The sequence below is a fragment of the Narcine bancroftii genome, chromosome 7 (assembly GCF_036971445.1).
Source record: "Narcine bancroftii isolate sNarBan1 chromosome 7, sNarBan1.hap1, whole genome shotgun sequence".
Taxonomy (NCBI): Eukaryota; Metazoa; Chordata; class Chondrichthyes; order Torpediniformes; family Narcinidae; genus Narcine; species Narcine bancroftii.
The window spans coordinates 37156186-37178786 of NC_091475.1; the positions used below are offsets into that span (position 1 = coordinate 37156186).

The window sequence follows — 22601 nt, forward strand, 5'->3', positions numbered from 1 at the left end:
ACTGATAGAAAAGCAGTCTCATTTGTTTCCCCTGCAAAACACAAAGTAACAAATGCAAACTTGGTGAAATTAAATAAACTACTCTCAATAAGAGCAATCCACTCCCAGAAAAAGAGATATACCATAATTCATTACCTTATATCAAAAATGGATTACAAGCAAATTACAGACTCAAAACAGTAAAGAACTCCAAATCGACACATTCAGTTAGAAGTCCACCTTTAGACCTGACAATGGCATTCCCTCATCAAAATGGAATTGCCCTACAAATTGTTCTTTTAAAAGCAATTTTAAAAATTCATATTTATTTTAAAATTTATTCCAGAAATACCTCTTCAAATGTTGCTCCAATTCCCAAAATAGCACTTTGATGGCCATTCTGTCTCGGCCTCTGGCACGGAAAACTGTATTTTTCATTGATAAGGTCTTACGTTGCATGGTCCAAGGGGGGGGAAAAATCACCAATAACTCCAGATATAATCTGAGATATAATCCACAAATCCCCAAGGAGCAATACTCTGCATTTCACAGCATGATCAGAAAACACAAGCAGTCTGTGACATCAGAACACACACATTGCGATGCCTGCAGGTTTTTCAGTATACTGCTAAGCTTGTTTGCTTCTTCCAAGCAAGATTGTTCCACACTCTCCCAATGAATACTGTACAGTACTGGCAAAGTGTGAAAAGAGAGTCAGGCACTGACGTCACTGGATTTCAATCACCTGACATGCTGTTACATAAACCATCACCAGAGATTAGAATCTTTAGGATGAGCGATTTTATATCCCAGAGAACACAGACCTATCATCCGTCATAATAACTCCTGTAACTCAAAGGTGCTTTTGATGTGAATTAAATTTAATGGGAACCTTGTTCAGTTTATAAAATAAAATTGAGCTCTGTACATTTTTGTACCAATACCCACCAATTAACAGTGCTTTTTGGAAATTGCAAAAACAGATTATTTTTCAAATGTAGATTGGCAGTCATGTTTTGTTTTCCTCAACAGTAAATGCAGCAACAACTTGCATTTAAAAAGCACCTTGAACCTTGTAAAATATCCCATACCTGTTATCAAATAAAATGTGACATCTAACTGTATGAGGAAATATTGGAAGTGACAATAAGCTTGGTCAAAGAACTCGGTTTTAAGCAGTATCTCAGAAGGGGAAGAGAGAGAGGGGATAGTGAAACACAAAAAAAGGAGAGAGAATTCCAGAAAGTCAGGTTCAGGCAACTGAAGACACAGCAACCAACAAGAAAGGAATGAAAATGTGGTGCTTGCAGCAGGTTGTAGGGCTAAAGATTACAGAGAGCAAGTGCAATTTAGCTAAAAATAAAGAATTTGAGGTTCCCGACTATGTAAGGAGGCATCTTCACCAAATACTGAAACAGCTCAAGGCAACAGCTCAATTACTCCTTCATTTATGATGTGCAATAAATGCTGATCTTTCCAGCAACACCTTTGTCTTGTAAGCAAAAATAAGTGCAATCTCAAGAATTGGGAGGACTTCTGCATTCAATTTCTAATTTTTGTCATTCCTCACCAAAAGTCAAGCCAAAGCAATTAATGCTGGTGATAATTAAATTACCACAATGACAGGCAGAGGAAAAAGGAAGAGTGAGAGAAATTCAAGCTACCACATCAGCTTCCCTAAGGGTCAACTACAATGCAAAAACCTGGGAAGAAGAGAGATAAAACCACCAGCCACTAAACCGATCATTGCTTCTCATCTGAAAAATTCTAAAAGTTCAGTCACAATGTGATTTCCTTGTTTGTTTCAATCTATCTACAAGGTTGCACAATGACATTACAACTGTCCATGAAATCATTTGGTCAAAAACTACAGCAAGGACATCAGGAAAGAGTGAGCAACCATCCATTCTACTGTGGAAGTACAAGATCAGCTTTTATTTCTTATTTCAATAGCAGTTTTATTTTGCTGTCATCCTGCCACAAACTTCTCTTTTCTTTCCTCTCCCAACCTTCCATCCCCAATTCCAACTAAGCAGCCATTTAAAAACTTCAAACAGAAATGGTTTCCTTCACAATGATTTTTAAAATTGCAAAATGGAGAACAAACCCAGTCAGGAATGTGAGGCTTTCAATTATTCACATCATATAGTTGTAATACAATGAGTTTAAACATATGATAATGGGTACAATGTGATTGTAACGTTGTTGGTTGTGCTTTATGAACAAAAGAACAATTAAACCCTTAATCATTTCATTTACCTTCACTTCAAATCTTAAGAACTAGCTGTTAATGATTAACCAGAGGTTTTATCAAGGTGCAGAAAATCTTGCTGATCTCCAGCATATTGAAACCTCGTTTCAACAAGCGTACTTTTCAGCTAGCATAAGTAGCATCACTGTGAAAGTGTCAAGTCATAAATTTAAGGCATCACTCTGTGTACCCACCTATGATTATATACTTATTTCAATGCAACCACAAGTTAGATACCCTTTTTATACTGAAAAGCCACTTTATTGCAAGTCAAATGCACTCCACCACTGAGAGTACCGACCTTGGCGAAGACGGGCAAGTCTTGACCCCCCCCCCCCCCCCATCTTTCTCAACGTGCTCAAAAGGCAGATAAAACCTGGCTTTCAAGCGCTGTGTAAAAGGGGCACTTTTGGCAACACTTCTTGCTGATGCATCAGTTAGTGTTTTAAAGCAAGGCTCAAACTGGAACACCATATTCTCACTTTAATCTAGTCATTCAGAAAGGAGAGGAGGGAGGGAAAACAGGCGGTTATCAGTGTACACTGTTCTTGCATGGTTTGCAGAGGCTGGACAAAGATTCATCTACCATCATAAGATAGCAATCTGCCAAGGGTGACAGGGACATGGGAGAGAAAACTTACATTTGGGGAAAAAACTACACATCGATGTAGCACAATTTTGTTGTTGCGAAGACAAATATTTGCAACTTGTGGAGGCTGTATGGTCATTGATGGAGACAATTTGCAAACTGTGATCAGATATTTTCTGTAGAACATTCAACCTGCAGGGTGTTATGAAGTTCCAGTGATTTACAATTTTAAAAATTTTTTTAGATATACAGCACGGTTACAAGCCATTTTGGACCATGCCGCCAAATTTACGCCCCATTAACCAACACCAATACGTTTCGCATAATGGGAGGAAACTGGAGCCCCCCAGAGAAAACCCATGTGGACACGGGGAGAACATTCAAACTCCTTACAGACAGAGCGGGACTCGAACTCTAGTCCGGTCCCGATCCAGAATGGCACTGTAAAAGCGTTGCACTAACTGCTATGCCAACCGTGCTACCCCCATGTAGTACGTCTTTATTGAATCTGTAAAATGAGAAATATAAAATGGCTTACACTTGGTTGCTTGTGCCCAGAAACTGGCAGTACTGGTGTAGTGAAGGTGAAATGAGCATTCTAGGATATTTATAAAGTAAGCCAGCCTCAGAAGTAATATGGAGTCTAGTTCTACTGAATTCTGTTCCTACAAACATGAATCTTGGGATTTTGGGAAAAGTGGGGATAAATGCTCTGGTCTGATGCTTCATTTCTGCAAAGTGTTAATTTAATAAATGGAGGCATGGAGAGGAGCTAGTGATCCCAAAGATACACATGCTTTATAGTGTAGAAATCATGGAAGGGTGTGAAAGGCAAAGATGTGAAATTAAAGTGAATGAGGAGAGCAATAAAAAGGTGGCTTGGTAAATAAACAGTGGCACATATATAGCAAAGATACAGTCGGGGATACTTAGAAACTAAAAGGTGATGTGTGTTGGATCAAAAGATATTGAATAGTAATACTGCCTTCACAATAGACGATGGTGATATTTTGTTGTTTGAGGAAAAGTGTAAAATGTTTGATGGGATAATCAAAAGCAGTATTGAGAGACCCAGCATTGTTGTGAGTGGATGAACCACCAGGTACAGATGAAACACCCCTCAATTGTTAAAATCAGCAAGAATGGAAACTGGGGAGGCTCCGTCCATCCTCACTGGCTAATCGGGAGGATATGTTAAATTATATACAATGCCAGGTAGATCACAGCTTATCTACTGATCATCGTGGACATTGAAGACACTGCAGAGGAAATCACAAGGATGTTGCCAGGACTGGAAAAATTAAAAAAAGATTAGAGGTGAGGAAGCAGAGGGGCTGAATGGAGACCGAATTACCCTTTAAGATGTCTTAAGTTACTTTATTAGAAGAATTGTCAACCAGGATTTGAAATTGAGGCATAAAATAAAGATGAGTAAATACCTGGTCAAAGAGAGGGTTTAAGGATCACCTTAAAAGATACAGGTAATACAGGAAGGTACACCAAGGAAGAAGTGTCGAGGGAGAGAGAAAGAGGAGTGGTGAGAAAGATAAAGAGCAAAACAGAAGTAGACCATACCTGTTCTGTTATTCAACTAGATCACATAAATCTTTCTCCCAGTTAGTCATGGAACCACACCCTCCCCCCCACCGCCAACACTCCGATTCCCTTTACATTCGAAATTCTACCACCTAGAAAGACTGAGGCAGCAGGCATATAAAAATCAACTATGGCACATTTTCCAAGTCACACACCTTCTCAACTTGAAAGTATATTGCCATTCTTTTCTCAATGCTTCATGAAAATCCACAACTGAGAGACACTTTACCAAATGAAATAGTTATTGAAGGTGAAACCTCATCACTTCCTATCCAAGACCAATTAAGAATAGGCATCAAATAGCCAGCCACTGCCACATACAATAAAACTTTCACTTCCCTTTTGAAGCATATTTTTAATTTGTGCTATATCTAATTTGACAGAGGATAAAACTATATACGCCTTTTAGAAGCACACTGAACATTTCAAATCTCTACAAATCCCTGCATTTGACTTTTTAAAAAAAATTATTCCATCAAGGGATATGGGCTTCTCAAGCTGAGCCAGCATTTAATTACATATCCGTGATTGCCCTTGTGAAGATGGTGGACGGCAGAGCTGGCCTCTTGAACCTCTGCAAGTCTTTGAGGCATAGGTATGTATATCCACAGCACAGCTCGGAGGGAGTTCCAGGAATTTGACCCAGAGACAATGAAGGCAAGGCTTATATATATTTCCAAGTAAGGATTGTAATGATAAACACTTTCTCTGCCCTCGTCCTTCTAGCTTGTAAATCTGTGTCTGCTTGGGTTTTCTCTGGGGGCTTCAGTTTCTTCCCACCATTCAAAACGTACTTAAGGTGTAGGTTGATGGTGTATAAATTAGGTGGCACGGACTCGTGGGCTGAAATGGCCTGTTTTTGTGCTTTATGTCTAAATTCAATTTCTTTTTTTAAAAAAGTAATAGATTTGGAAGAAGTTGTCTAAGTGAGTTTCTGCAGTGCATCCTGTAGATGGCACCAACTACTTCCACTGAGCAGTGGTGGAGGGAATGAACGTTTGCGAATAGGGTGTTTACAGGGGGGCTCCTTTGTTCTGGATGGTGCTGCGCTTGAATGTTGTTGAACCTGCACTCTTCCAGGCAAGTGAGGAGTATTCTATCAAACTCCTGACTTGATTCTTGCAGATGATCGATAGGCTTTGGAGAGTTGAGAGGTGAGTTAATCACCTCAGGATTCCTTGCACCTGACCTTCACTTGTAGCAACAATTGTGCATATGGTCATTCGAGCTCAGTTTCTGATCAATGCTACCCCCAGGATATAGGTTGTGGGGGATTCAATTATTGTAACGTTGTATGTCAGGTGATGATGGCCGGATTTTCTCTGGTTGGCTTTACTGCCTGAAGTAGATATTCCATACTTTGTCTACTTTTACTTTCCTTCCCTCACTTGGCATTATAACTAAAGCCTTGGCTTTGATTTACATGAAGAACAAAAATTAGAAATCCAAAAGACTGGAAGACCTGCCCCATAGTCACGCACAAGCAATCATCAACAGCTTGCACAGAAGAGATCAGGAATTAATCCTTCCTGATGCTACTTGCCCATCAAACTCGGATTGATTATGCAACAGTTAATCATTTTGACATTTGGGTTTCATTTACAAAGACTGGATCATCTATAACCATGTAATTCTTTTGATTTTGACTACATGAAATTCAGAGAACTGGAAAGCCCTCGGGAAGTCAAGGTTAGAATACAGGCATGACAAAAACGTGAAGACTAGATTCCATGTTTCTCTACATTTGTCCCTCTGCGGATTCATTTTTCCATTGCATGAGATTTCTAAACATTCCTTTTCCTGCAGGGCCAAATGACTCTTTTTTTGTGCAGTTATTTTTAGATTTAATTTAGACTCCACCCAATTTTACTGCACAAGAATTAGAGCTACGTAGGCATATTTCTGAAATGCCTTTTAATTTAGTTTGCTAACAATTATGGCCACAGATCTATTTTAGGAAGGCTAGGGTGGGTAACTTTAAATAAGTATGCATCCTTGGGCAAAGTTGAGAGTTGAAAGACTCAGCTTATTGCCAAAGACTGCTTTTGAATGTACAGGGGTGAGAAAACCTCCCTTGGCATCTGGGAGTGTTTCTTTTAAAATAAATGAAAAGCTTGGTGTGCAAAAAAAACCTTTCTGCACTGGGAAAGCATGCAGTTACTTTTGGCCAAGGATTAGATCTACACTTTACAGACTGTTTTTCTCTGGATTAAAGAAGTCATGCAGGTTTGAAGATCTGCAGTTATGTTCGGATTCAAGGCCATCACACTAAGATATTAACTCTTGTTTCTCCTTATGAAGATGACGTCTGCCTTGATGAGTATTCCCAGCATTTCCTATTTTTAATTTGGCAGTACAGAAACTTGTTCAAGTTTTTCAAATCTGTAAAGCAAACCTATCCAGTGCATTCCTGCTGCTGCTTAAGTTTCCAAATACCGTACCAACCAAAATGCTCTACTTTGAGCAGTCGTGAGCTTGAGATTCCCAGAGTTCACTGAGAATGTTGCATTTCTTTATGGAGGACATGAGATCAATCTCAAATCTTTTCCTCTTGCTCTATATGGTAATCTCTTCCTGTGGACAGTTCCAAAGATTAGGCTGATTCCTGCAGGTGAGGTGCAATGCTGAGTTAAGAAAAATTGAGCAAAGTGATGCAGCCTTGTATGCTACTAGAGCCCAGTTTTTTGATGTACAGTAATTGTCATGTTTATAACAGCAATGCCTGGTTACTATTCTAATGGCTTCTTTAATTACCAAATTGTTGCAATTCTGGTGATGAAATAAGATACATTTTTGAGACACCAATTTTATTTTAAAATTAGGACAAGACAAAATCATCTTTTGCAGCTGGAGGTCAATTTGTAAATTGAGCTGCATTGAAAAAAAAACATCAAATTTGAGGAAAAAGCTTAAGTATGAAGCAAGATAGAAGGTACTGATTAACAAGAAGTCGCTCAATCTAATGCACAGATATTGGAAAGAGAAATCCTACAGACTTGCAAGAAATGGTTTCTAAATACCATATGTGAGATAAAGGAAGACCGAGGAAAAAGGTGAAGAAATGAGGTGGGGGGGGGGGGGGGGGGGGATCTTGGGATTGTGAATATTTCCAGTATCTTGAGTGCTCAATATGTGGGTGCAAATTTAAAACCTGTCTAAGGATTGAGGGATCCTCAAAGATTTAACCGTCCTTTTATCTTATAGTGAATCTGGCATACGAACCAATCAAGAATTTCATGGCATCATTATAACATAAAAAGACAATCAAGTACAATTGTTCGCTGAATTTAAACTCAAAAATACAAAATAGAAGTGATCATGTGTTTCAAATTGCAGCTTATTAAAGATTAAATGATTGGAGTTCATTTGTAATGTGCAAAGCTGAGCTAAATTATTTAGCAAAAGTTATGACTAGGCTGAATTTTGGGCAAATAATACAAGCTTGCTGACCTAAAATCTTTTAGAAGTATAACCCCTTATGATGATGTACATTCAAAAGCAAATGGATAAGGAACACAAGCCAAAGAAGACAGAATTACAAATAATTTAAAAAATGATAAATTCGCACAATTAGTTTGGCAGTGTTATTGCCCAGAGCAGAATAAGGATTCTAATTCTGCTCAAGATATCCATGTATGGTTTGTTCTGGGTGAGCATAACCATCTCCGCCCCTCCCCTAAACCTTATTCGGGCATCTGCCTGATTTTTGGCAATTCTGAGGGGCTCAATTTTGAACAACTGTTTAAGATTTCATTTGGAAAGGCACAGATTAAAATCAGGGATGTGCAGCTAGGATTTATTCTGATAAGATCATGTGCAATCATTGATCTTATTGTGGATTTATAAAGGATGAGCAATGGGGAAGCGTGCTTGATATAGTCTGCATTGATTCAGAGGTGCACATCATATAAATAATATACAGGTAGGGATACTGACTCTGGTAATCTATATCACTCAATTTCACATGCACCTCCTCTCAACCTTATTTATTCCAGGGAAAATAGGCTCAGGCTACCCAAATTCTCCCTACCACTCAAATCCTTCAATCCAGGCAACATCCTTATAATTATTTTCTGCATCCCTCTGGCTTAATCACATTTTTTCCTTTTCTACAAGTGTGGCAAGCAGAAATGTTTAATCACATCTTTTCTGTAGCGTAGCAAGCAGAACTGCACACATGCAGTGTCACCAATGTAACTGTATGGTGACATCCTGATTTTTTGCACTCAATGCAGGACACCAGAGTGGGAGAACTCCGCACCTGTCGAGAAGAAGTCTGCAGAAAGTCAAAAAGGTCAGGGACCACATCAGCAGACTAGTGCAGGTCTTGTTGGCCAAAGGTCTCACACCAGGGATTCATGAAGGCTCTGACCAGATGATGCTGTGATTTAAAAGATACCTTTATTTATTCAAATATCAGTGAGAGAAAAAGAATGGCCAACATTGTGGGCCAAATACCTTCATGGGGTCTTTTCCTTTTTTTAATTCAAGACACACAAGGTTGAATATATTAGAATACTAGACAACACCAAAATGACCACAACTTGAGTGCTCTATACAGTTCTGGTCAAATTATACAAATGATGCAACTGCTCTAGAGGAAGTGGAAAGGAGATTTTCAGGGATATTTACAGGTCTAGAAAACTATAATCGCAGAAAATTTTGATCGGCTAGGAGTGTTTTATTTGGAAAAGAAGAAGGCGAGCAGAGAATTAACTGAGGAGTATTAGAAAAAACTATTAACCAAAATAAAATTGGGGATACTATTTCCCTCAGTGAAGACACAAGTTAGGAGGGATAGATTTAAGGGTGGTGAGGCAAAAATCCCTCATCACATTTATGCAATTGAAGAAATGTGACATGTAAAGCTATGAACTTCAAACTAGAAGCTGGAATGAAATCATGAGGTTCTCTTTTCAATTAATGCAGAGATACAATAAGGAAGAATGAGCAAAGAAGGCTACCCAAAGATTTGGGAAGTATAACCCTCTGATTACATTTTGTTTACATGGTATGGATAAGGTGCTTGCATAATTTCTGGGAATCAAACTGATTCCTGGGATGGCAGGAGTAGCTCATGAAGACTAGATGGACTAAGGTTACACTCATTAGAATTTAGAAAAATGAAAGGGAATCTCATTGAAACATACTAAATTCTGACAAGATTAGACAGATTAGATGCAGGAAAAATGCTCCCAAATTTGGGGAAGTCCAGACAAGGGGTCACAGTCTAAGGGTAAGGGGTCAACCATTTAGGACCAAGATGAAGAGAAGCATCTTCAGATTTATGAACTTACGGATTTATGAAAGTTGTCAAGTCCATTTTGTTAAATGTATTCAAAAATAAGTTGGCTGTGGCACTTCTGGCTAAAGAGATCAAAGGGTATGGATGGAAAGTAGGGAAAGGGTATTGAAGAACATGAACAGCCATGATAAAATTGAATGGAGGTGCAGGCTATTTTCTATAATTCTATAAAGTACAAAATTGAGGGATCAGAACCATGACAAAACAAATCACAAAGACATCCAGGTCAAAATAAATACTGTACATATTACATCAAGATTTAAAAATGGATAATGTAGGTTACAGCTGCATAAGCCAGAGGCTTTCAAATGCAAATTCTTACGCTGAAGGCAATGTCAGAATTTCAACTAAAATAAAAAATACTGTGCTTGAGCAGCATTGTGTGATTAGCAACAAGAGTTAACATTTCTAGTTAATGTCTTCTTTTATTTTAAAAATTAGAAGTCGAAATTTTAATAAAGTAAAAACAATCATGAAGCAAGCAATAAATTAGATGGAAAAAAATTCATGCATTGAAACTATTTCAAGGTATTTAATATTACCCAGAGGACAAACTGAGTCAATTGATGCTCTCGATATAGAATTTATATACCAATGAATAAGGAATCCCAGATGGTTCACTTCAAAGCCTGAACTGCTGAGCAGAGAGAACAATGAAAATAAGGAATAGATTTCAGCTACGCGAAAGAATTTACTTGAATAATTAATGCCAATATCAAGTACTTTTCTAAATGAAGATGACAAGAGTTCTAATTTAATTTACATAAACAAACAGGTCTAACAATGCACTTATGTTTTTAATTGCATATTCTTCAAAAGTAAGAAATCCAGACAGCCTGATTACAATGCAAAATTTCAGTCCTTACAAAGATGTTTCAGAATAAAAGATTTTGTTGCTATACAAGGAAAATCTCTTGTAGATGGCTTCTTTTACATTAACAAGCAACTATTGTTACAAGACTGCAAACAAAATAGAATATTCTTGCAGATATAAAAAAATGATACTAGAAACTGAAAGATAAGACAACAATGAATGGAGAATCTAGAAGTGAGATGGATGCCTGATAGCTTGGATCCTTCAAGGCAAAAGGATGGTTTTATAAAGATTGTTATCTGAACAGACCGTTACCTTGAAATTTGATTCACTGACAAAGGAAATACTAAAATTAATAAAAAGAATAGAAGTTATGTGTATTTAAATAAAGCCACAAGTTGTGCTGCACCCAAAGAAGAGATAATTTTGAGAACAGCTCGAGTTTAGGTTTCTTGGAATTGTATGGGAGAAGTTCAACAAGCAAGGTATACAACTAGATGACAAACAGCTTTCAAACACACAGAAACATTCTGTTATTCAAGGTAACTGCAAACATATTCCCAAAATTATTCAGTCTAGGTTACTTTTTGCCCAGTTTGCCAGCAATTGCTCTTTGACAATATTATCCAAGTAAATTATTTTTTTCCTTCTTCCCGATTTCCCCACCAAATAAGCCTACAAATGTTTCCCTATTTGAAAGTTTTTGAATCTGTTTCCATCAATTTTCCTTTAAAAAGCAATCACACTATGCATCTTCCAATGCAACAATTAACTGGTTAGAAAGCCTTTCTTTGAATAATATTAAGAATCTGGTTGAAGGGTAAATGGATAGAAACTTAGATCCATAATAGAAATCCTGGAAGAACTCTGCCAGTCAAGCAGCATTTGTGGAAAGAGAAACCAGTTAATGTTTTAAGTCAGAGACTATCTCAGAACCCAGGGAAGAGTGGCAGGCCAAAAGTTTTCAAAACACAACTGGGGGAGGAGTAGGTTGCAAGACTATATAGAGATGGGTTAAGATAGATTACACATTGCTTTTACCAGTACGGCAATGGCCAATTTCAAAAGATGTTTGTTTAAAGTTGTTACGAGCCCAAAGGACCACAAAACCCAGCAGCAATAGATATTCACCAAGACAAATGGTTACTGAAACAAAGTTGCTTTTAATTATCTTTAAACATGAAAACAGAATCACACTTTAACTTATCACTATTGACTTAACTAACCCAACTTAACCTCCTAATTCTAAGCAGCACATGTATGTAATGTGTGTATAAGTACAGAGAAGTTCTTTGGTTCACAGTCCAATCTCACTTCTCATTCCTCCAAGTTCACTGGTTGCAGGCAATTCTTATACTGTGCACAGAACTTAACATTTATAAAATTCATCAGGCTTTGATGCTTGAAAGGTAAATGAAAGGTTTAGGTCACTTTTCAGAGAGAGATTTGTTGTACGATGGACACACAGCCACTTCAATGTCTTGCCAAAGAAACTTGCCCCCTCAGTATTTTCCAGATCACCACAGAGTGCCTTTTTGTTTCTCTTATCCCAAGTGAAACATTAGATAGCCAGTCCTCTCCTCTTGCATGAACCATAAGGGCTTTGACCAGGTTGAAATGAGAACCCATCTTCCAAATGGGGTTTTCCACAAGCTTTCCAGCTGGTCCTGTTCCAGTCTCAGCTGCTGTTGCTGACTGTAACACTGTAGAAGTGATTTCTCTGTCTCTATCTTTCTCTCTGAGAGAAAAAGCCTGTCTGACTCTCTCTGCTTGCCAAACCACATGACCCTCTTGAACAGCTCCAGACAATCTGCAGCTCAGACAAGATCTTTCATATGTTGCCTTTTTGTAAGCAACAATGGATTAGTGAAGTCTCTTGGGCACTCTTTAAAGCTCTTACAAAGGCTGCAGGGCTGATATGTCTCGCATTAGTAGAGTTCCAGTATTTTAAATAAGATCTGTTTTAAAGTGTTTGTATATGACCTACTCTAACAAACCTTTCCCAATTTATCTCCCAAAAACATATCTATATACTCTGTCAAAAAGTGAAGAGAAGAAAGTTTAGGAAAAACTTCAGACGTTTTTTTTAAACCCAAGAGTGGTAGATAAAAAAAACTTGCCCAAGGGCCAGCTTTGTGGAGCACCTGCACTCAGTCCACAGGAGTGATCTTTAGCTTTCTGTTGCCTGCCACTTTAATTCTCTTTCCTTGATGCCAATACTGTTCTTTTAGCTTGTTCTGTTTTAAGCTGCCAAGCTAGTATTTTGTGTGTTTTTTCTCCTAGCTCATAATACTTCTGCTTTATCTCCAGCTTATACGTTTGTAGTGTTTTGCATTATTTTTTTGTTCGTCAATTTTCTTCTTTTTGTTGTATCTTCTAGTTCTTTTTCTGTACTTACCATTTCCCTTTCCAGCTGTTCTATTTCCTGATTGTAGTCCTTCTTCATCTTAGTTACATAACTTATTATCTGCCCTCTGATGAAGGCTTTCATTGCATCCCATAATATAAATTTATCTTTCACTGATTCCGTATTTATTTCAAAGTACATTTTAATTTGGCGCTCAATAAATTCTCCAAAACCCTGTTTTTTTAAGTAGCATGGAGTTTAATCTCCATCTATACGTTCTTGGTGGGATGTCCTCCAGCTGTATTGCTAATAACAGGGGTGAGTGATCCGATAACAATCTAGCTTTATATTCCGTTTTCCTAACTCTCCCTTGGATATGGGCTGACAACAGGAACAGGTCAATCCTTGAGTATGTTTTATGTCTACTCGAATAATATGAGTATTCCTTCTCCTTTGGGTGTTGTCTCCTCCATATATCCAAAAGTTGCATTTCCTGCATTAATTTAACCATAAATTTGGCTACTTTGTTCTTTCTGCTAGTCTTTTGTCCAGTTTTATCCATCTTTGAATCCAAATTAAGGTTAAAGTCCACCCCTATCAATATATTCCCCTGCATATCTACAATCTTCAAAAAATATCTTGCATAAACTTTTGATCCTCTTCATTAGGTGCATATATATTGACCAAATTCCAGAGTTCTGAATATATCTGACATTTTCACATATCTCCCTGCTGGATCTATTATTTCCTCCTCTATTTTGATTGGTACATTTTTATTGATTAATATAGCTACACCTCTGGTTTTTGAGTTATATGATGCTGCCGTTACGTGCCCTACCCAGTTCTCGTTAATTTCTTGTGTTCCACTTCAGTTAGTTGCATTTCCTGCACGAATGCTATATCTATTTTTTTTCTTTTTTCAGTAAATTTAATAGCCTCTTCCTTTTGATTTGGTTATGTATTCCATTAATACTTATAGTCATATAGTTCAACATGGCCATTTCATATTTTGTTTACATCTCATTTCCGCTTCCTCGCCACCACCTTTCCCCTTTTCCCCATTTCCATTTCTCAGTTTTTTTTTTGAACACACTGCATGACAACACTTCTAAAACATAAAATATTTCAACCATTCCCACATCTAAAATGCCCTTAACCCCAAGTGCCCCCCCCCCTCTCTGAGTCGCCCCTTGTCCCTTGCCGGGCAACCACAACTCCCCTCTCTGTTCGCAAGTGTCAACTGATTTCGCAGCAACTGTTATTCTCTCCCACCCAACCTGCTCCAGAAAAGACTTTTATCTTCACATTACAACAAAGCTCCCCCTCTTTTCCTTATTTGTTTATTTATTTATTGATTGATTGATTGATTGATTAAAAAATTTTAACCCCTCCTCTTTTTTCCCCCTTGTCCCTTACTTCCCTTTTCTTCATTCCTTTAGTTCTTACTTATACATTATTTTTTCTTCTTTATATGTAGTTTGTCGTCATTCTTTGTTCTTGTTACATCTCTTCATCTCTCTTCTGTTTTGCAGGCGTTCTGCAAATTCTCATGCTTTCTCCGGATCCGAGAACAGTCTGTTTTGCTGCCCCGGGATAACTATTTTAAGCACCGCTGGATATTTTAACATAAATTTATAGCCTTTCTTCCTTAGGATCGATTTTGCTTGCGTTAAACTCCATCTTCTTCAGGAGCTCAAAACTTTTGTCTGGGTAGAAAAATTTTTTTTGATCTTTGTCTTCCAGTGGTTTTTTTTGTCTTCTCTAATTTTATTCATTGCCTTCTCCAATATATTTTCTCTTGTCATGTATCTCAGGAATTTTACTAAAACAGATCTTGGTTTTTGTTGTGACTGTGGTTTCGGGGCTAATGTTCTGTGTGCCCTTTCCATTTCCATTCCTTCCTGCATTTCTGGCATTCCCAGCACTTTTGGGATCCATTCTTTTATAAATTCTTTCATATCTTTGCCTTCTTCATCTTCCTTAAGGCCCACTATCTTTATATTGTTTTGCCTACTATAGTTTTCCATTATATCCATCTTCTGAGCTAACAACTCCTGTGTTTCTTTAACTTTTTTGTCACTTTCTTCCAATTTTCTTTTTAAGTCATTCACTTCCATTTCTACCGCCATTACATGTTCTTCCACATTCTCTTAATCTTTTCCCTACATCTGTTATGACCAGCTCTATTCTACTCACTTTTTCTTCTGTACTTTTCATTTTTCTTTTCATTTCACTAAATTCTAGTGTCAGCCATTCTTTTAATGCTTTGATTTGCTCTTGGGTTTGTGTCTTCTATTTCTCTTCCTTGTATCTGTGTCTCTTCTGACTTTCTTGTTGAGCTGCTTGTCTCAATTTGTTTGGTTTTTTTTCCCATGGTGTCTTGATGTTGGTTCTCTTCTTCTGGGTTGGTTATCGTTGTGTCTCTAGTTTCTTTTTTTCTTTCTCATCCCTCCCGTTCCCGTTGCTTTCTTTATCTTCCAGCTGGGAACCCTGCTGTCGGATCTCTCTCAGCTGTTCTTGCTGTGGAGTTTCACTCCACAGCCAGTCCCTCCTCCCGTCAGTGTTGTCCTTGTCGTGCGCATCGCACATGCGCAGTTGCGCGCCCCTGTTTGGCTCCGTGAGCCACTTTGCAGACCTGCGGTTAGTGGGTCGCGACCCTGCGGCGTCTCCACTAACCTCGGGGAGTGGGCTCCTCTTTCCAAGGCAGGTCCCTGCTTTTTCGTGCAGGTAAGGCCTTCACCTTTCTCTTCTGGCATCTTTCTTTCTTCTTTTCTTCTCGTTGTTTTTGGCTTTTCTTTCTTAGGTGCCATTTTCTCCACACCTTTATTTCTTATTTGTTGTGATTTGTGTGTCTGGGCCTTTGCTTTTTCTTCACTTTTTTCCTTCTTTTCTGGAGAGGGCTCACGTGACTCCTCTCTGCCACTTTAATTCTCAATCCCTCATCTATTCCAACCTATCTGCAGTCTTCTGCACAATAAGGTCAAACATCAACTAGAAGAAAACTCACCTTCCACCTTGGCACTTTGCAACTTTCTGGAATGTACACTGAATTCTCTCTCTTCCTGTTATCATGCCTGCGTCCCTTTCTTAGCCTATTTCTTTACAATGCCTTGTTCATGATCTATTTCACCCATTTCCCTATCCAGGCTAATAAAAGCCCAACTTAGGACACCATGATATGTGAATGAGCTCCCACAATATAAGTAAATTCAAAAGACAGATGTATATTTCCTGTCTCTCTACTTTTAGCAAATGTTCTTTCTAATTACTCTGATGTGCTTTTTGATGCCAGTCATTACAATACTGTGGAGGTATAGTTACCATATTGAGTTATTTTTGTGCATTTTCCAACTTGCAGACAAAAAAAACTTGTCTGTAAAACTAAATCTATTCATTACTCTGCGATGTAGTATTTTCTTTGTATCTGCAGTCTCTCTTTTCACATGTATCTCATTTCCCCTCCCCACCACAACCTGCTTTGAAAACTGATACACATTCCCCAATTCTGAAGAAGGGACCTGGATCCAAACATTAACTTGTTTCCAAAGATGCTGCTTGACTGGCCAAGTTCTTCTGGCATTTCTACTTCTGTTTCAGATTTCACCATCTGCAGTTTTATGTTTTCTAGAAACTTAAATACTCCAGTTGCACTTGCTGCTTCATTTTCTGCCACGGAACCCAGGGTATGTTGCAATATTAACTCAAACAAGAATACTCAAGAATTCTATAAGATGATGGAAAAACTGAATATGTAAATATAGCTTTCATAAATTTGAGTACCATTATTCCTTATGCATTACAGAAAATTACGTAAAAGTTGGCTCAAATGTTCACAAAGCAGGTTCTCTAAACTTATGACACGTTGATAGCAGTTAACACTCACAGCCTCACACGAAACAGTCAACTCATGGTCATTAGGAAATGTTGAAAGGAGATTAAGCATCTAAGTATGGAGAATCATATTTATTAGTCTCAAAAGATTCTTGTGTGGAGAGACTGGCTATGAAGGGACTTACTCTCCCTTAAAGATCTTCTGTAGCATCTTTCTGGAATTCCTTTTCTAACTCATTGATCTGTTTCTCTAATTCAAGACTCTGATTTAATCGATTCTTTTTTTATTTTAGAAGTATAATTAATTATTTGTCCTCTCAAATAGGCTTTCATAGCATCCCATAATACAAACTTACTTTGAACAGAATTAGAATTCTCTTTAAAAAAAATTAATTTGTTTTTTCAAAAAAAATCAATAAATTCCATATTTTTAACAACATTGTATTAAATCTCCAACGATAAGCTATTTGAATTTTCTCAGAAGTCTCATATGTAAAATATAACAGAGAATGATCTGAAATCACCCTACTTTTATATTCCGCTTGTTGTATTTTCCCTTGTAAATGTGCCGATACTAAAAAGAAGTCAATCCTTGAAAATGATTCATGTCTAGATGAATAAAAGAAAAAATCTTTCTCTGTTGGATTATGTCTCCAAATATCTACTAAATTAAGATCTTTCATCAACGCTTGGACCTGAATTGCCATCTTGGATTTTTTAACTTTCTTCGGAGATTTATCTAATAAAGGTTCCAAAACACAATTAAAACCACCACCAACTAAAATATTATCATTAGCCTGACCCAAACATAAAAATGCATCCGAAATAAATATTTCAACATCTGCATTTGGAGCATAAATATTAAATAAAGTCCAAAATTCACTAAAAATCTTACAATTCAATTTAAGAATACATCCTGTCTTTTCCTCCATTGATTGTAATTCAAAAGATAAATTTTTATGTATCAAAATTGCTACACCTTTAGCTCTAGAATTAAATGAAGAATATACATGCCCAACCCAGTCCCTTTTTAATTTCACGCTTTCCTTCACATTCAAATGTGTTTCTTGTAAAAAGGCAACATGAATTTTCATTTTCTTAATATACGCCAAGACTCGCTTACGTTTAATCGTACTATTTAATCCTCGAACATTAAAAGTAGCAAACCTCAACTTTGACATATCTACTATTATTACTAACTGCCAATAATATCTTTATATAAAAACTCAAATCAATGTATATAGGCCCTCCAATAAGAAATCACAAATTAAAAACTAAAAAGAAAAAAGAAAAATAATCCCCCCCCCACCAAAAAAAAACTAGCAAAAGGTAGTAATCCCCTAAACAAAAATTAGGTGTGGATCACCCACCAGTGGCTGATGACTAGTAAAGAACTTAGTGCGAATCTCTCCCTCCCCAACCAAACAATCAATAACATCAAAATATCACAATAACAAAAGAAAAAATAGAATAAGAAAATTCTTCTTTTCATCCAGAAGATTCCAATCTCGAAGATCCCATTTCAGAAGGAGGTGGACTCTATCCATTCCCGTTTTTCCAATTTCTGCCATTTCTTCCGTTTCCAGAGCAACCAGATTTTTCTTTAGGAGATCATGGTGGACGACGTCTTTGTCCTCTTATATCTGGCAATGAATCAGCAAAAATCATTGCTTCTCGATCAGTTTCAAAAAACCGAAATTGATAGTCTCCATAAAACACCTTCAACACTGCAGGGTAACAAAAAGTAGACTTATAACCTTTACGCCACAAAACTTCTTGAACTGGATTGAATCGACGTCGACATTGAATGACCCCTTGACTCAGATCAGGATAAAAAAAGACTCTGCTATTCTGAATCAATAATGGGGTTTGTCGTTGTCTCGCATTTTGTACTGCAAGTCAAAGTATTGCTTCTCTGTCCAACTAACTCAAACATCGAATTATTACCGGTCTCGCGGGTTGACCAGCCGAGGGTGTTCTTCTGAAAGCTCTATGGGCTCTTTCCAGTGCCAATCCCCCAGAGAAAAATCCCTGCCCTAATATTTGCAGATTACTCGCCTTAAAGAAAAACTATTGAGATTTGCACTGAAAGCAACTACTTCTAAAAGTCACCATGCTATATCTGCTTTCAAGAGAAAGCAGTTGTTACTGGGGAGACTGCTTCCAACTAGCTACAACTTGACTGACCATCTCAGAATTGGAATGCAATTTTGACCAATCCGGTCTCAAACTTTTTTTTAAAATAAGGGTGGCCAACCTTTTAATTTAGACATACAACAAGGTAACAGGCCATTTCGGCCCACGAGTAAATACCGGTGGTGTAGATTAATTGGGCGGCACAGACTCGTGGGCCAAAAGGGCCCGTTACCATGCTGTATGTCAAAATTAAAAAGTTGACACCTCTGCTTTGGACCATTAAATACACATTCCAGACTCAAAGAATACTTGGACCAGGTAGCCACAGAGGAAATGAAACCAACATATTTCCATTTCCCTGTACTGGAAGCAAACTGATTAGATAATAGTCAATAAAAAGACAAACATTTTCTACAGGTTTTGGGGTGGGGTTCTTGCAGGAATACTGTGCCACAAAATAGGATGATTGAAGTCATAGTCAAAACAAACAAAAAAAAAAAGCATTGATCATGGAAATACGTGATCAGCCTTCAAGACTTCAGGGATATGTCAAAAATTTCAGATGATGCTTTGGCTGTTCAATATCCTTATAAAATTTATTTTCTTGTCACTTTACCATCTATTATTCCATTGACCCTAACCAAAGGACTCTCAGGCTCTGAATGGTGTCAGTCTCCAAGCAGCCATTCAGTTTTTATCCAATCAAATGCTTAAAAGTTCATAATGTTATTGTTACCGCAAATATTATTAGCATAGACTAAATAAAATTATATTCTTGTACGAATAAACAAGTTATGATTTGCAAATTAATGAGCCAAGATTTTCATGAACTAGTAGCAATCAACTACATACCTGGCACCTATGGAAATTGGTAGATGCCAGATAAACAATTTTGCCAGTTGCTTGCGACTTACTCTTACATACATGCTTAATACACCAGTACTAAGAATAAACAATTGAAAAGGCAAAAGACAATGCAAAATGTAAAGTAATCTGAAAAAATCATCTATTGTAGTCCTTAATTTTGTAAAGTTCTCTTTAATCAGGTAATTCCTGTAACTTACACAATTTAAATTTGAACCCCAGTCGCTGGCACTGTAACAGCATTGCGCTAACTGACATGCTACCTGTGTCGTCATCATAATTAACTAGCTCTTCACCCTGGGCAACTCCATTTTATTCAAACACAACTTTATTCAAACAGCTGCTATGAGCAAATCACAACCAAGGCACTCTACTGGCTGAATATTTGCTCCCATCTTCACCAAAGGCTTATGTGTTACTTCATAGAACATTTATTTCTACAATTTTAAAATTTTATTTGTTCTTATCTATACTATTTATTTATTTTCTTTTTTTGTCAGTTGCTTGAGGTTTCCAATTCCTGGAATTCTGGATAATAGGGGTTTTACTATAACTTTGCTGATTTAAAAAATACAAGAAGCTACAGATGCTCAAATTGGAGCAAAAGACAAGCTGATGGAGAAACTCTGAGGACAAAAACATCTATACAGGAAAGGGATGGTCAATGTTTTGGGTTGAAATCCTGCACCAGGACTTACTAATATCAATTTCCAAGAATAATTTATAACAGAGTGGATTTTGAAAACTATACTGTACCATTCTGTTGCTCAATATCCATGAGGGTTCCTGTCCTACAATAGCAGAAGCAAGCTGCTGCTCTGCATGCTTAAGCTGACAGGTCAATCAAACACATTCTCCTTTAGAAACAGAATGATTTGGTTAAAACAACCATTCAAAACCCATACAGTACAACCTAAACTTCATCGCTTTCGTGACAAGACTATCAAAAAGCCACTTCTTTCAACAATTCCATACAAGCATCTTGGAAGTTGCAAATTCTCCACTCCTCAGACAATTGTTCCACCTTGAAACAGATCCCTACCATCCGAGGGAATTATCTCTCCATCAGAAAAGATGAAAACTAGAGATCTTCAGGCCAACTCCTTGCCTATCTGAACACAGTGCAGTCACTGTTGCTTTCACTTCTCAAGAAAGTCCATGGAGAGCTCAATTATCCTCAATAAGAATCATGTAGGAAACAGCACATGGCAAGCTGTTCAGTCATGGAAACACTCCAGTTCCAATTACTGGATGCACAAGTCAGCAAATGACTGCAGATTTGCAGGATAAACTTAGGTGCAGCTAAAATCCAGACAAGACCCTTATGACCAAAGGACAGGCTAACTCATGGAAGTAACAGAATCAAATAACTCAAGTGAGGCCACATTTCTTTCATGCATGTGCCAGCTTTTTACAATATTTTTCTTCTTTTTACTGCAATGTGCTTATCCAAAAACAAAGCACTAAATACAAGGATCTGAAATTAAAGTAGGTTAGGAAGACACTTCATGCAAATGAACTGAAAAAAGTTTTAGTTTTAAGAAATGAGGAGAAAAGAAACAAAGCAGAAGGCAAGGATAAAGTACAAAGCTGGAGATTAAATGATGAAATCAACATTTTGAAATTTCTGGATTCAAAATCAAGTGGAGAGTGCCTCAAAACATGGTACCCAACTTTATTGCAAGTTGAGACATAACAGTCAACACTTGATGGCCATTAACTTCGAAATGTTTCATTTTAACCACAGAAAAAACAGATCTTGATATTTAAATAAAGACATTCTAAGATTAACAATACAGCACAGGCCCTTTGACCTATGTGTGTGCACTGAAATAAGATGTTCAAATCAAACTAGAATTATTGCTTGCACGATAGATATCAGTCCACTCCCTTCATATTTATGTGCCCATCTACAAGTCTCTTAAACACTCATCTGCTTCCACTACTACTCCCAGCAGCTTGTTCCAGGAACCCACCACTCTGTCCAAAATATTTGCCTTGCACATCTCTCAAACTTCCCCTTCTCGCTTTAAACGTGTGTTGTCTAGTTTGTGACACTTTTACCCTGGTAAAAGATTCTGACTATCCTCCCCCACCCCCCCCCCCCCTCCCCCAAACGTCAAAGCTTATCATGATTTTTATAAACTTCTGTGAGGTCACCCCTCAGCCTCCTATGCTAAAGAGAAAACAACCCAAGTTTGTCCAATCTTTCTGCTTTCCCTCTAAGCCAGGCAACTTCCACACCCTTCACATCCTATTTGTAATGGGGATACCAGAATTATTGAGAGCTAAGTACATGTTCATTTTGCTACCTAAATAGTTAATAACAAGTTGTTTTCTCATAAAAAATACATTTAGTTATCACTGGAGTTTTTGTTCGACGGTCGATATAAATTTCATTTATTTTCAACGCCTTGCCAATCCTGGATAATTGATAGCAACCCGGGATTTCTGCTCCCTCCAATTCCAAATAATTGACTATAAAATATACACCATTTTACATATTAAGCACTGCATTCCAATATACAGATATTTATTAGGTTATTACTGTTAAATTTTATTCCTTTAAAGCTTAGTGAGCTTTCTATAGTCACTGAACAGCAACATCGCCAATGAGCTAATTTTACAGCTGTGCTATAACAAAGGTGATACTGGTGCAGGAATATTCTTAACTTTCAATACATAACAATTATGAGGCACATTAATATAAAGTTGGAGTCATTAGCTTATGAAAATTATTACACAATCAAATACTATGCATTAGTCAGGGTTTCAACCCAAAATGGTGACTATCCATCTCCCCCTGCAGATGCTGCCTGACCTGCTGACTTGCTGAATTTGGCTCTAGATTCCAACTCTTGTAGTTTCATATTTTAAATTCTGAGGTAC

General features: G+C 37.4%; 2 protein-coding genes across 6 annotated transcripts in view; both read right to left on the reverse strand.

Annotated features, from left to right (window-relative positions):
• Positions 1 to 22601, reverse strand: part of LOC138738759 (TSC22 domain family protein 1-like) — a 117732-nt gene that overhangs the window by 50217 nt on the left and 44914 nt on the right. Inside the window, exon 1 of one of the 2 annotated variants that reach the window (XM_069889628.1) lies at positions 332 to 631. The exons of the other annotated variant lie outside the window; for it this stretch is intronic. Within the exon in view, the coding sequence (XP_069745729.1) occupies positions 332 to 438 (107 nt within the window). The 5' untranslated portion in view covers positions 439 to 631. Of the gene's footprint in view, positions 1 to 331; positions 632 to 22601 lie in introns of those variants that run through there. 2 annotated transcript variants of the gene reach the window in all.
• LOC138738758 (TSC22 domain family protein 1-like) overlaps positions 1 to 22601 on the reverse strand; it is a 163926-nt gene that overhangs the window by 37676 nt on the left and 103649 nt on the right. Inside the window, exon 2 of one of the 4 annotated variants that reach the window (XM_069889625.1) lies at positions 17172 to 18355. The exons of the other annotated variants lie outside the window; for them this stretch is intronic. Coding sequence (XP_069745726.1) covers positions 18316 to 18355 — 40 coding nt within the window. The 3' untranslated portion in view covers positions 17172 to 18315. Of the gene's footprint in view, positions 1 to 17171; positions 18356 to 22601 lie in introns of those variants that run through there. 4 annotated transcript variants of the gene reach the window in all.